The 13,715-nt window shown below is 37.8% G+C and overlaps 1 protein-coding gene across 1 annotated transcript in view; it reads left to right on the top strand.

Annotated features, from left to right (window-relative positions):
* The window catches only part of LOC128061315 (uncharacterized), a 111,034-nt gene that overhangs the window by 86,671 nt on the left and 10,648 nt on the right, over positions 1–13,715 (top strand). The window contains exon 19 of the mRNA XM_052653588.1: positions 829–1,005. Within this exon, the coding sequence (XP_052509548.1) occupies positions 829–1,005 (177 nt within the window). The remainder of the gene's footprint in view (positions 1–828; positions 1,006–13,715) is intronic.

Raw genomic sequence — 13,715 nt, forward strand, 5'->3', positions numbered from 1 at the left:
TGAGAGACTTCACTTTCACTTTCATTAGAATATATACGATAGCTGATAGAACTACATATATATGTGCTAAGTTGCTTCAGTCATATCCGACTCTTTGGGACCCCAGGGACTGTAGCCTACAAGGTACCTCTGCCCATGGGATTCTCCACGCAAGAATACTGGAGTGGGTTGCCATGCCCTCTCCCAGGGGATCTTCCTGCCCCAGAAATCAAACCAGTGTCTCAGTCTCCAATATTAGCAGGCAGGTTCTTCACCACTAGCACCAACTGGGAAGCCCATATATATATATATATTTACAATCATTATATATTATTTATATATTTATATATAATATATAAGATATATATTATATAATACATAATATAATAGAAAATATATAATATATATTTTAAAGAAAAACTTACCTGGAAATAGATATATAAGGAAAATGTAAATAAAACCAATTTTTATTAAATTATTATTACTGGTGATTTCTATTAGGACATTTATTTATCAGAACCCAGTCCAGTACTCTTGCCTGGAAAATCCCACGGACGGAGAAGCCTGGTAGACTGCAGTTCATGGGGTCGCTAAGAGTAGGGCACAACTGAGCGACTTCACTTTCACTTTCATGCACTGGAGAAGGAAATGGCAACCCACTCCAGTGTTCTTGCCTGGAGAATCCCAGGGACAGAGGAGCTTGGTGGGCTGCCGTCTATGGGGTCACAGAGTCGGACACGACGGAAGCGACTTCGCAGCAGTAGCAGCAGCAGTGATCATTAAAGGTCAGTGTTGGCTTGTTGTGTGCTTGGAAGTAGAAATAAAATTTTGATTTTTAATTTGCCCCAGAGTCCTGTGATAGGCCAGTATTAGTGAATGCCAGAGTCAAGAGTGATGTCACATGGTTTCAGCTCAATGACAGGCTGAACTACGAATGCCACGCTGGCTATGAAAACCAAGATGGACGCACCACAGACTCCATAGTGTGTGGTGAAGACGGCTGGTCCCATTTGCCCACATGCCGTGGTAAGAACTTGCTTCTCTGGAAAATAAAAACAATGATGGATAGGTTTCTTTTTAGTAGGCTTTCTAGAAAGAGTTTCCCTGATATCTCAGCTGGTAAAGAATCCACCCGCAATGTGGGAGACCTGGGTTTGATCCCTGGGTTGGGAAGATCCCCTGGAGAAGGGAAGTCTACTCACTCCAGTATTCTGGCCTGGAGAACTCCATGGACTGGAATGGAATGGAGAACTCCACTGAATTGACAATAACAATGCATGAAACTGGGTAGATTAAATATTTCTGAGATTACTTAATTAGAAGATATTCTGCTATACTTTTTTGATGTGTGCCTGATCTATTGAGAGTGCTTGTTTTGTCTTGATTGTCATTTATATTTTTACATGTGAATTTCAATATAGAATCTTATAAATGAACCATTAAAAATAGAAGGTTAAAAGAGAAAGCCACACACATATATTCATTTATATATCCATTTCTAATTGAATCAGAAGGTATTCACAATGATTTAGTTTTTACATACATGTAGGTTGACCTGAAATAAATGGGCGTCAGTTATTTTTCCAGCAATGAGTTTATTTGGGATCAGCAGAGAATTTCAACTTGGCATCTGCAACAATGAAGAGTCACATGCAAGTCCCTGCATAGCGAGAGAAGGAGAATTTTTTTATAGAGAAGAAAAGGAAGTGGGGGGGCTGTGTAGACCATGGCTTTTCATTGGCTGAGCCCTTGCAGGAAAGAAGAGCCTTTCTTCATGGAGCATGAGAAACTTCTGGTCTCCTGGCTTTATTGAACTGAGGTTTCTGTTAATATTTAACAAGTAATACAGTATTTTACATTTTACAGGGTATAATGGAAAGATTCAGAAAACCTAGAGGCAACTTAGCCATGTGTTTTTGAAAAAGTTTTGTTATTTAGTTCCTTATTTATAAAATTAAGAATTGCATTTTAATGTCCCATCCTGCTTAAAACGTATTAGATATGTTTTATTCAGGCATTCCAGCTATCTACTTTTTAAACATAATTATCATCTTTTATGTGAAAGTGTGGTGAAATACATTATATTTTAATTTTTATTTCTCAAAAGATGAATTTTCATGTCCTTTGAATGAACATTATTCTTATTCTATAAGTAAATTATAAAAGTTAAGTTTTTATTATTAACTAAACAAAGTAAATATTAATAATTTATAAGTAACTTCTCAGAACTTGTCTATAACAATCCTAAAGAGACTCTTTTACAAAATTTTACCTGGATGCTCAACTGACTAGTTTTTCCAACACATACTTGCTGAATATAAATCTTTTAAAAGGCAAGAATATATGCTGCTCTGTGTGTGAAGCTCCCTGAATCTAATTTTTACATTGAAAATGTTAACTTCATTTTTGCAATGATTATTTCACATGTATTCATTTACTTTAATTCTACTTTTAGAAATAGAATGTCATCTTCCATTTTTAGAAGCAAATGTAGATGTTTATCCAAAGCAAGAAAAATACAAAGTTGGAGATGTGCTGAAATTTTCCTGCAGACAAAGACTTAAAAGAGTTGGGCCGGATTCAGTTCAATGCTACCAATTTGGATGGTCACCTAATTTTCCAACATGCAAAGGTCAATGTTTATTTTAGCATTGATGAAATAAGAATTAGATTTTTATATTAAATCCATGTATTTTATTGGCTCTTGTATTTATAATCTGACAAACTGCAAAAAATGCAGAAGGAGGAGGGGCGATAGACCATGTAACTGAGTTGCATAGCTTGTTTATAAATTATTTTTGTCAAGGGGTAATTCTACCTAGTGTTTTGAAATATATAAAGGGATTTTAAAGATCAAAATATTGTAGCTGAGGTGAAGAAGTGCTAGTGTTTTTTCTCCTTAGTGTTGTTAAAAATATAATTTAAAAAATATTACTTGGCCCTTGTTATATTTTTATTAAGAGAATAATCAAATCATTGTAAAAATGGTTTACTCGATATAAAACAATGACAATTTGTGACTTGCTTCAGATGACATTATTTTCATCAAGTTTTTGATCAAATTATTTTAGTGTTTATGCTGCTGTTTAATTGCTAAGTCATGTCTGACTCTTTGCGACCCCTTTACTGTAGCCTGCCAGGCTCCTATGTCCATCAGATTCCCCAAGCAGGAATACTGGAGTGGGTTGTCATTTCCTTCTCCAGGGGAATCCTCCTGACCCAGAGATCAAACCCACGTCTCCTGCTTGGCAGGCGAATTCTTAAGCACTGAGCCACCTGGAAGCCCAGGTGTTTATAAACATGTCATAAAGTGTATGTGTGTATCATACCATGTACCTGATATTTAGGTAACAGCCTGGTTCTATAATAAATCACTTGCAATATATTGGTATTTGAGGACAACCAGGATATTTGGGTATAGAACGAATAAAAGATTATAGTAAACACTATTGCTAGTTTGAAGAAATGTAATAAGATATTTTATAAATGTAAGTAAATGTCCTTATTTCTTATATAGGGATTCTGAAGAATTTAGAAGTAAAATTTCACTGTTTATCATTTATTTTAAATGACTTCACAAAAAATTAAGCTCAGCAAACTGTGCAAAATGTAACATTTATATATCTAGGTGATCAGTATATGTGTTCATTATGCATTTTTCTTCTTTAATTTATTCAGAATTATTCTTACTAAAAACTCAACATTTGAGAAAGAGAATAGCCAATACCCTATATACACTGTAAAAACAAACCTGAAAAAAATAAGAACGTGGTATAAATGTAATTTAGTTCTAGATCAAACAAAATCGGAACTCCATAACTTGCAATATTTAAGACTATTTAAGCATTATTTACACAGTTTATTTTGTGTTAGGGCAAGTGCGATCCTGTGGTCAACCTCCTCAACTGCCCAATGGCAAACCGAAACACGTAAAACAAGAAAAATACGAACACAGTGAAATGGTGGAATACGATTGCAGCCCTAACTTTGTAATGAAGGGGCCTAAGAAAATACAATGTATGGATGGAGAATGGACAACCCTGCCCACATGTGTTGGTAAATAGATGTTCATGTTTAAACAGGACAGTTACTTCTACTTTGTCTGTATGTATAAATACATATGTAAAAAGATAAAATATTTTAAAGGTAAAGCATATTTTTCATGACATTTTTTTAGAACCGGGGAAAGCGTGTAGATTTACGCCTCAGCTTGAGAATGGCTATAGTCAGCCCTCTGTCCCTCCCTATCGACATGGAGTTTCAGTGGTGTTAAGTTGCAGAAATGCATACACAATGATTGGGAATACTACAGTTACATGTATTGATGGAATATGGACCGAGCTTCCTAAGTGTGTTGGTGAGTATATGTTTCTCCATTTTACATTTGATTGTTTATAACTTTTTAAAATCAATAAATATATTTATACCAGCACATGCTGGTGCCCACCAGATATTAAATTATTAGGATGTAAGACACTTATTGCTTGCTGTTAATTACTTAATAAACTGAATGGTTAAGGATTTCCTTTGATCTACGAATATTGTGCAAAATTACTGAGACACTTAGTATCTGTGTATCAAGAACATTTGCAACCTCTGCTTCAGATGAATTCCAGACTGCTTTTTCCAGCTATCTTCTGCTCCATCCCACCTTCACCACGTGATGAAGCTATGCAGACGGATTGCTTTTTTAAGCTTCTGGAAAGCCATGCTTTCTTTCTTTCTTTCTTTCTTTTTTTTTTTAAAGAAAACAACAGAGTACCTTGAAAAGTATAGCAGTACAGTTTGCATGCAGGGGTTGGCATCGCGTGGACAGATAAGAACAGTTACTGAGTGGAGGAAGGCAAGGGCTTGGGAGATGGTAGAGGCGAAGAGGATTGGCTGAATAAATGACAGCGCGTCTGTACAGCAGGATACTGTCTTACATAAACTAGGGTAGAACTTTAAAGTGTGACTCCGCAATGCAATGTAACAATAGATATAAGGGTACATAAGTCCCCTACATACGAACCTTCCAGTTGCAAACTTTCAAAGCCATGTTTTCTGAAAACTCTGGGCCTCTCCTCCCTCTTAACTCTTTTCCTGGGATGTTTTTCTCCATTTTAATCACATGTAAAATGGAGATCACCTTCAAGACTCAACTCAAAATTCTCTCACCTGCGAAATCTTTCCTGGTTCATTTTCCTCTACCCACAGTCTCATCCTGAAACTCCAGTAGAGTGATAGAGCTTCTCCACTGTGCTATCTGCCTGTACATTTATTGTATAACGTTTATTCCATGTCTTGTACCTAAGACACTTGTCTTCCTGTTTAGATTGTAAAGTACCAGAATAGCAGAGCCCATGTGCGTGGACCCAGAGCCTAATTCAGAGCCTTGGTAACCACTTCAGTTTGCGTAGATTTAAAGCATTTTAAGATTATGTGTCAGTAACTCATTCGCAATAGCTTTTGGTTGGCATTGCAAAGGCTCCTCCTCTAGGGTGTGGTCCATGTGGTGCTAGCCTTCTTTCTTACATCACACCCCTGCACCCTCCTTTCTGTTAGTCTAGGCTTTCTCAGAGACATAGGGAGGCTGTAAATCTTTGCTTGACCTTTTAGCTGAGTACATCAACCTGTGCATTCAGGTCTTATGTTAAGCTTCTACATATGTTTTATAGATTTCTCATTAATACCATTTTCTGCATAAGTTTCTTCACTAGTCTCTTTGAGGTTTTATTGGTAAATAGGACCTTTTATTACCTTATATATTTGAATCATTATACTATTATATGCAAGATAATAACAGATTTTTTAATGTCAATTTTCTTTTCAGCAACCTTGCTGGATTCCCATATTAGTTCCCAGAATAAATGTGGATTTTTTTTATTTCTATAAATGGGCTTCCAAGGTGGTGCTAGTGGTAAAGAATTCACATGCCAAAGACTTAAGAGACACTAATTCAATCCCTTGGTCAGGAAGATCCCTTGGAGAAGGAAATAGCAACCCAGTCCAGTATTCTTCCTGGGAAATCCCATGGACAGAGGAGCCTGGAGGGCTACAGTTCATAGGGTTAGGGTTGCAAAGGGTCGGACACAGCTGAGCATCTGAACATTTCTATAAATAATTACTATCTGATCTTTTTTTATTTCATTGCATCAGCCTGGAAAATACCTCTGTCTGGACCCAAAATAAGAACCAAAATAATAATTATGTAGCCTGAGTTATACCCACTCCAATGTTCTTGCCTGGAGTATCCCAGGGACAAAGGAGCCTGGTGGACTGCTGTCTATGGGGTTGCACAGAGTCAGACACGACTGAAGCGACTTAGCAGCAGCAGCAGCAGCCTGAGTTATAGTACATTGTGGGGTGTTTGGAGTCTCCTCTTAGAGAGAGAGAGACCAGGACCCAGGCCTCATCTCTGCTCTTCCTGTTTTCCTAATTCCCTTAACTCTATCCCAGATTTTCAGATTAGCTTGCTTACATGTTTCCTCCACAGAAGCCATGAGCTTTATTCTAAGTTTTTCTTTTGTCTGTCTGCTCTCTTCCCTTGCATCCCAGCAGTCTCTGGACTTTCAGCTACAATGCCTAAGTGTTTGCCAGTTTTTTCCTGACAAAGTCAGTTGCTCAGTAGTGTCTGACTCTTTGGGACCCCAAGAACTGTAGCCTGCCAGTCTCCTCTGTCCATGGAATTTCCCAGACAAGAATACCGGAGTGGGTTGCCGTTTCCTCCTCCAGGGGATCTTCCCGACCCAGGGACTGAACCCAAGTCTCCTGCGTTGCAGATGGACTCTTCACCGCTGAGCCACTAGGGAAGCCCAGCAAAGTCAGATCCTGGCCTCCTTTGTTCCATTTCCAGCAATCTCAGTATAGTAAAGTCTTTACTTTTGAACTTTAAAGACTAGCAGATTCTCTGTTGCTGCTCTTTCAGATTCTAAAGTAGATCACCCAGGCCACTCCTTCCCCATCTCCTTGGCTTTTGGATCATCAACTGGCCCCCTTACTCCTGAGGATGAAAACTCCCGGGGTTAGCTGCTGAACCCCTTTGAGTCTGGCAGCCTGGTCACTGGCCCTCCGTGATGACCCCCTGAGAGGAGCTGTCTCCCACCCTCAGGAAGGTGTAAAGTGTATGCGCTCACGGTCACCCATCATGTAGAAGTGGGACACAGACCTTCAATCAGCAGCATCACTTGGGGTCCATTTTTTTTTTCTTACTTTATTTTACTTTGCAATACTGTATTGGTTTTGCCATACATTGACATGAATCCACCACGGGTGTACATGCGTTCCCAAACATGAACCCCCCTCCCACCTCCCTCCCCATAACATCTCTCTGGGTCATCACCGTGCACCAGCCCCAAGCATGCTGTATCCTGCTTTGGACATAGACTGGCGATTCGATTCTTACCTGATAGTATACATGTTACAATGCCATTCTCCCAAATCATCCCACCCTCTCCCTCTCCCTGAGTCCAAAAGTCCGTTATACACATCTGTGTCTTTTTTGCTGTCTTGCTTACAGGGTCGTCATTGCCATCTTTCTAAATTCCATATATATGTGTTAGTATACTGTATTGGTGTTTTTCTTTCTGGCTTACTTCGCTCTGTATAATCGGCTCCAGTTTCATCCATCTCATCAGAACTGATTCAAATGTATTCTTTTTAACGGCTGAGTAATACTCCATTGTGTATATGTACCACAGCTTGCTTATCCATTCATCTGCTGATGGACATCTAGGTTGTTTCCATGTCCTGGCTATTATAAACAGTGCTGCGATGAACATTGGGGTACATGTGTCTCTTTCAATTCTGGTTTCCTCGGTGTGTATGCCCAGCAGTGGGATTGCTGGGTCATACGGTAGTTCTATTTGCAATTTTTTAAGGAATCTCCACACTGTTCTCCAAAGTGGCTGTACTAGTTTGCATTCCCACCCACAGTGTAGGAGGGTTCCCTTTTCTCCACACCCTCTCCAGCATTTATTGCTTGCAGATTTTTGGATCGCAGACATTCTGACTGGTGTGAAGTGGTACCTCATTGTGGTTTTGATTTGCATTTCTCTAATAATGAGTGATGTTGAGCATCTTTTCATGTGTTTGTTAGCCATCCATATGTCTTCTTTGGAGAAATGTCTATTTAGTTCTTTGGCCCATTTTTTGATTGGGTCGTTTATTTTTCTGGAATTGAGCTGCATAAGTTGCTTGTATATTTTTGAGATTAGTTGTTTGTCAGTTGCTTCATTTGCTATTATTTTCTCCCATTCAGAAGGCTGTCTTTTCACTTTGCTTATATTTTCCTTTGTTGTGCAGAAGCTTTTAATTTTAATTAGATCCCATTTGTTTATTTTTGCTTTTATTTCCAGTATTCTGGGAGGTGGATCATAGAGGATCCTGCTGTGATTTATGTCGGAGAGTGTTTTGCCTATATTCTCCTCTAGGAGTTTTATAGTTTCTGGTCTTACATTTAGATCTTTAATCCATTTTGAGTTTATTTTTGTGTGTGGTGTTAGAAAGTGATCTAGTTTCATTCTTTTACAAGTGGTTGACCAGTTTTCCCAGCACCACTTGTTAAAGAGATTGTCTTTACTCCATTGTATATTCTTGCCTCCTTTGTCAAAGATAAGGTGTCCATATGTGTGTGGATTTATCTCTGGGCTTTCTAGTTTGTTCCATTGATCTATATTTCTGTCTTTGTGCCAGTACCATACTGTCTTGATGACTGTGGCTTTGTAGTAGAGCCTGAAGTCAGGCAAGTTGATTCCTCCAGTTCCATTCTTATTTCTCAAGATTGCTTTGGCAATTCGAGGTTTTTTGTATTTCCATACAAATCTTGAAATTATTTGTTCTAGTTCTGTGAAAAATATGGCTGGTAGCTTAATAGGGATTGCATTGAATTTGTAAATTGCTTTGGGTAGTATACTCATTTTCACTATATTGATTCTTCCGATCCATGAACATGGTATATTTCTCCATCAATTAGTGTCCTCTTTGATTTCTTTCATCAGTGTTTTATAGTTTTCTATGTATAGGTCTTTAGTTTCTTTAGGTAGATATATTCCTAAGTATTTTATTCTTTTCGTTGCAATAGTGAATGGAATTGTTTCCTTAATTTCTTTTTCTACTTTCTCATTATTAGTGTATAGGAATGCAAGGGATTTCTGTGTGTTGATTTTATATCCTGCAACTTTACTATATTCATTGATTAGCTCTAGTAATTTTCTGGTGGAGTCTTTAGGGTTTTCTATGTAGAGGATCATGTCATCTGCAAACAGTGAAAGTTTTACTTCTTCTTTTCCAATTTGGATTCCTTTTCTTTTTCTGCTGTGATTGCTGTGGCCAAAACTTCCAAAACTATGTTGAATAGTAGCGGTGAAAGTGGGCACCCTTGTCTTGTTCCTGACTTTAGGGGAAATGCTTTCAATTTTTCACCATTGAGGATAATGTTTGCTGTGGGTTTGTCATATATAGCTTTTATTATGTTGAGGTATGTTCCTTCTATTCCTGCTTTCTGGAGAGTTTTTATCATAAATGGATGTTGAATTTTGTCAAAGGCCTTCTCTGCATCTATTGAGATAATCATATGGTTTTTATTTTTCAATTTGTTAATGTGGTGAATTACATTGATTGATTTGTGGATATTGAAGAATCCTTGCATCCCTGGGATAAAGCCCACTTGATCATGGTGTATGATCTTTTTAATGTGTTGTTGGATTCTGATTGCTAGAATTTTGTTGAGGATTTTTGCATCTATGTTCATTGGTGATATTGGCCTCTAGTTTTCTTTTTTTGTAGTATCTTTGTCAGATTTTGGTGTTAGGGTGATGGTGGCCTCACAGAATGAGTTTGGAAGTTTACCTTCCTCTGCAATTTTCTGGAAGAGTTTGAGGAGGATAGGTGTTAGCTCTTCTCAAAATTTTTGGTAGAATTCAGCTGTGAAGCCGTCTGGACTTGGGCTTTTGTTTGCTGGAAGATATCTGATTACAGTTTCAATTTCCGTGCTTGTGATGGGTCTGTTAAGATTTTCTATTTCTTCCTGGTTCAGTTTTGGAAAATTGTACTTTTCTAGGAATTTGTCCATTTCTTCCACGTTGTCCATTTTATTGGCATATAACTGCTGATAGTAGTCTCTTATGATCCTTTGTATTTCTGTGTTGTCTGTTGTGATCTCTCCATTTTCATTTCTAATTTTATTGATTTGATTTTTCTCTCTTTGCTTCTTGATGAGTCTGGCTAATGGTTTGTCAATTTTATTTATCCTTTCAAAGAACCAGCTTTTGGCTTTGTTGATCTTTGCTATGGTCTCTTTTGCTTCTTTTGCATTTATTTCTTCCCTAATTTTTAAGATTTCTTTCCTTCTACTAACTCTGGAGTTCTCCAATTCTTCCTTTTCTAGTTGCTTTAGGTGTAGAGTTAGGTTATTTATTTGACTTTTTTCTTGTTTCTTGAGGTATGCCTGTATTGCTATGAACTTTCCTCTTAGCACTGCTTTTATAGTGTCCCACGGGTTTTGGGTTGTTGTGTTTTCATTTTCATTAGTTTCTATGCATATTTTGATTTCTTTTTTGATTTCTTCTGTGATTTGTTGGTTATTCAGAAGTGTGTTGTTCAACCTCCATATGTTGGAATTTTTAGTAGTTTTTCTCCTGTAATTGAGATCTAATCTTAATGCATTATGGTCAGAAAAGATGCTTGGAATGATTTTGATTTTTTTGAATTTATCAAGTTTAGATTTATGGCCCAGGATGTGATCTATCCTGGAGAATGTTCCATGAGCACTTGAGAAAAAGGTGAAATTCATTGTTTTGGGGTGAAATGTCCTATAGATATCAATTAGGTCTAACTGGTCTAATGTATCATTTAAAGTTTGCGTTTCTTTGTTGATTTTCCGTTGAGTTGATCTGTCCATAGGTGTGAGTGGGGTATTAAAGTCTCCCACTATTATTGTGTTATTGTTGATTTCCCCTTTCATACTTGTTAGCATTTGTCTTACATATTGCGGTGCTCCTATATTGGGTGCATATATATTTATAATTGTTATATCTTCTTCTTGGATTGATCCTTTGCTTATTATGTAGTGGCCTTCTTTGTCTCTTTTCACAGCCTTTGTTTTAAAGTCTAATTTATCGGAAATGAGTATTGCCACTCCTGCTTTCTTTTGGTCTCTATTTGCATGGTATATCTTTTTCCAGCCCTTCACTTTCAGTCTGTATGTGTCCCTTGTTTTGAGGTGGGTCTCTTGTAAGCAGCATATAGAGGGGTCTTGTTTTTGTATCCGTTTGGCCAGTCTTTGTCTTTTGGTTGGGGCGTTCAACCCATTTACGTTTAAGGTAATTATTGATAAGTATGATCCTGTTACCATTTACTTTATTGTTTTGGGTTCGGGTTTATACACCGTTTTTGTGTTTCCTGTCTAGAGAATATCCTTTAGAATTTGTTGGAGAGCTGGTTTGGTGGTGCTGAATTCTCTCAGCTTTTGCTTGTCTGTAAAGCTTTTGATTTCTCCTTCGTATTTGAATGAGATCCTTGCTGGGTACAGTAATCTGGGCTGTAGGTTATTTTCTTTCATCACTTTAAGTATGTCTTGCCATTCCCTCCTGGCCTGAAGAGTTTCTATTGAAAGATCAGCTGTTATCCTTATGGGAATCCCCTTGTGTGTTATTTGTTGTTTTTCCCTTGCTGCTTTTAATATTTGTTCTTTGTGTTTGATCTTTGTTAATTTGATTAATATGTGTCTTGGGGTGTTTCACCTTGGGTTTATCCTGTTTGGGACTCTCTGGGTTTCTTGGACTTGGGTGATTATTTCCTTCCCCATTTTAGGGAAGTTTTCAACTATTATCTCCTCAAGGATTTTCTCATGGTCTTTCTTTTTGTCTTCTTCTTCTGGGACTCCTATAATTCGAATGTTGGAGCGTTTCATATCGTCCTGGAGGTTTCTGAGATTGTCCTCATTTCTTTTAATTCGTTTTTCTTGTTTCCTCTCTGATTCATTTATTTCTACCGTTCTATCTTCTATTTCACTAATCCTATCTTCTGCCTCCGTTATTCTGCTATTTGTTGCTTCCAGAGTGTTTCTGATCTCATTTATTGCGGTATTCATTATATATTGACTCTTTTTTATTTCTTCTAGGTCCTTGTTAAACCTTTCTTGCATCTTCTCATTCCTTGTCTCTAGGCTATTTATCTGTGATTCCATTTTGATTTCAAGATTTTGGATCATTTTCACTATCAGTATTCAGAATTCTTTCTCAGGTAGATTCCTTACCTCTTCCTCTTTTGTTTGGTTTGGTGGGCAACCCTCCTGTTCCTTTACCTGCTGAGTATTCCTCTGTCTCTTCATCTTGATTATATTGCTGCGTTTCGGGTGGCCTTTTATATTCTGGTAATTTGTGGAGTTCTCTTTATTATGGAGCTTCCTCACTGTGGGTGGGGTTGTATCAGTGGCTTGTCTAGGTTTCCTGGTTAGGGAGGCTTGTGTTGGAGTTCTGGTGGGTGGAGCTGGGTTTCTTCTCTCTGGAGTGCAGTGGAGTGACCAGTAATGGGTTATGAGACATCAAGGGTTTTGGAGTAACTTTGAGCTGCCTGTATATTGAAGCTCAGGGGAGTGTTCCTGTGTTGCTGGAGAATTTGTGTGGTATGTCTTGTTCTGGAACTTCTTGGTCCTTGGGTGGAGCTTGGTTTCAGTGTAGGTATGGAGGCATTTGATGAGCTCCTATTGCTTAATGTTCCCTGAATTCAGGAGTTCTCTGATGTTTTCAGGCTTTGGACTTAAGCCTCCTGCTTCTGTTTTTAGACTTCTCCATCTATACAGCACCGATGATAAAACATCTAGGTTAAAGATGAAAAGTTTCTCCACATTGAGGGACACCCAGAGAGGTTCACTGAGTTATAAGGAGAAGAGAAGAGGGAGGGGGTAGTTAGAGGTGACTGGAATGAGATGTGGTGAGATCAAAAGAGGAGAGAGCAAGCTAGCCAGTAGTCACTTCCTTATGTGCGCTCCATAGTCTGGACCGCTCAGAGGTATTTACGGAGTTATACAGGGAAAAGGAGAGAGAGGAAGTAGACAGAGGTGGCCAGGAAGATAAGAGAGAGGAATGAGAAGGAGAGAGACAAATCCTGCCAGTAACCAGTTCCTTAGGCGTTCTCCACCGTCTGGAACACACAGAGATTCACAGAGTTGGATAGAGAAGAGATGGGGGAGAAAAGAGACAGAGGCCACCTGGTGGAGAAAAAGGAGAGTCCAAAGGAGGAGAGAGTGGTCAAGCCTGTAATCTCTCTCTCAGGTAAAGTTGGGTAGTGAAGTTTGGGTTTTTAAATGTACAAAATTGACAACAAAAACCGAAGAGCAAAGATTAAAAATCTAGAGAAGAGGTTGGATTTTCAAAAATACAATATTAAAGAAAAGAAGCAGAAGGAAAAAGGAAAAAAGAAAAAAAAAAGCCACAAGAATTATTAAAAAAAAAAAAAAAAAAAAACCAATAACCACCCAAAGACTATATATGGTGTTTGCCTTAAAAAAAAAAAAAGTCTTTTTTTTTTAATACTAATAATAGGTTATAGAAATAAAAATCAGAGGAGAAATAGAAGACTTAACTATTTTAAAAAAAGTCAGAAAAAAGAAAAAAAAAAGGAATGATTTTAAAAATAGTAAAAATATATCTGGCCCTTCTCTGATGTTGTGGGCATTGTGGGGTCACTTCCAAGGTGGTTCCCTCTGTTTAACTTCTTCTATATGCTGGTTTTTCAGGCTCACTAGTTCAGTCGTG

The sequence above is a fragment of the Budorcas taxicolor genome, chromosome 16 (assembly GCF_023091745.1).
Source record: "Budorcas taxicolor isolate Tak-1 chromosome 16, Takin1.1, whole genome shotgun sequence".
In the NCBI taxonomy this organism is placed as follows: domain Eukaryota; kingdom Metazoa; phylum Chordata; class Mammalia; order Artiodactyla; family Bovidae; genus Budorcas; species Budorcas taxicolor.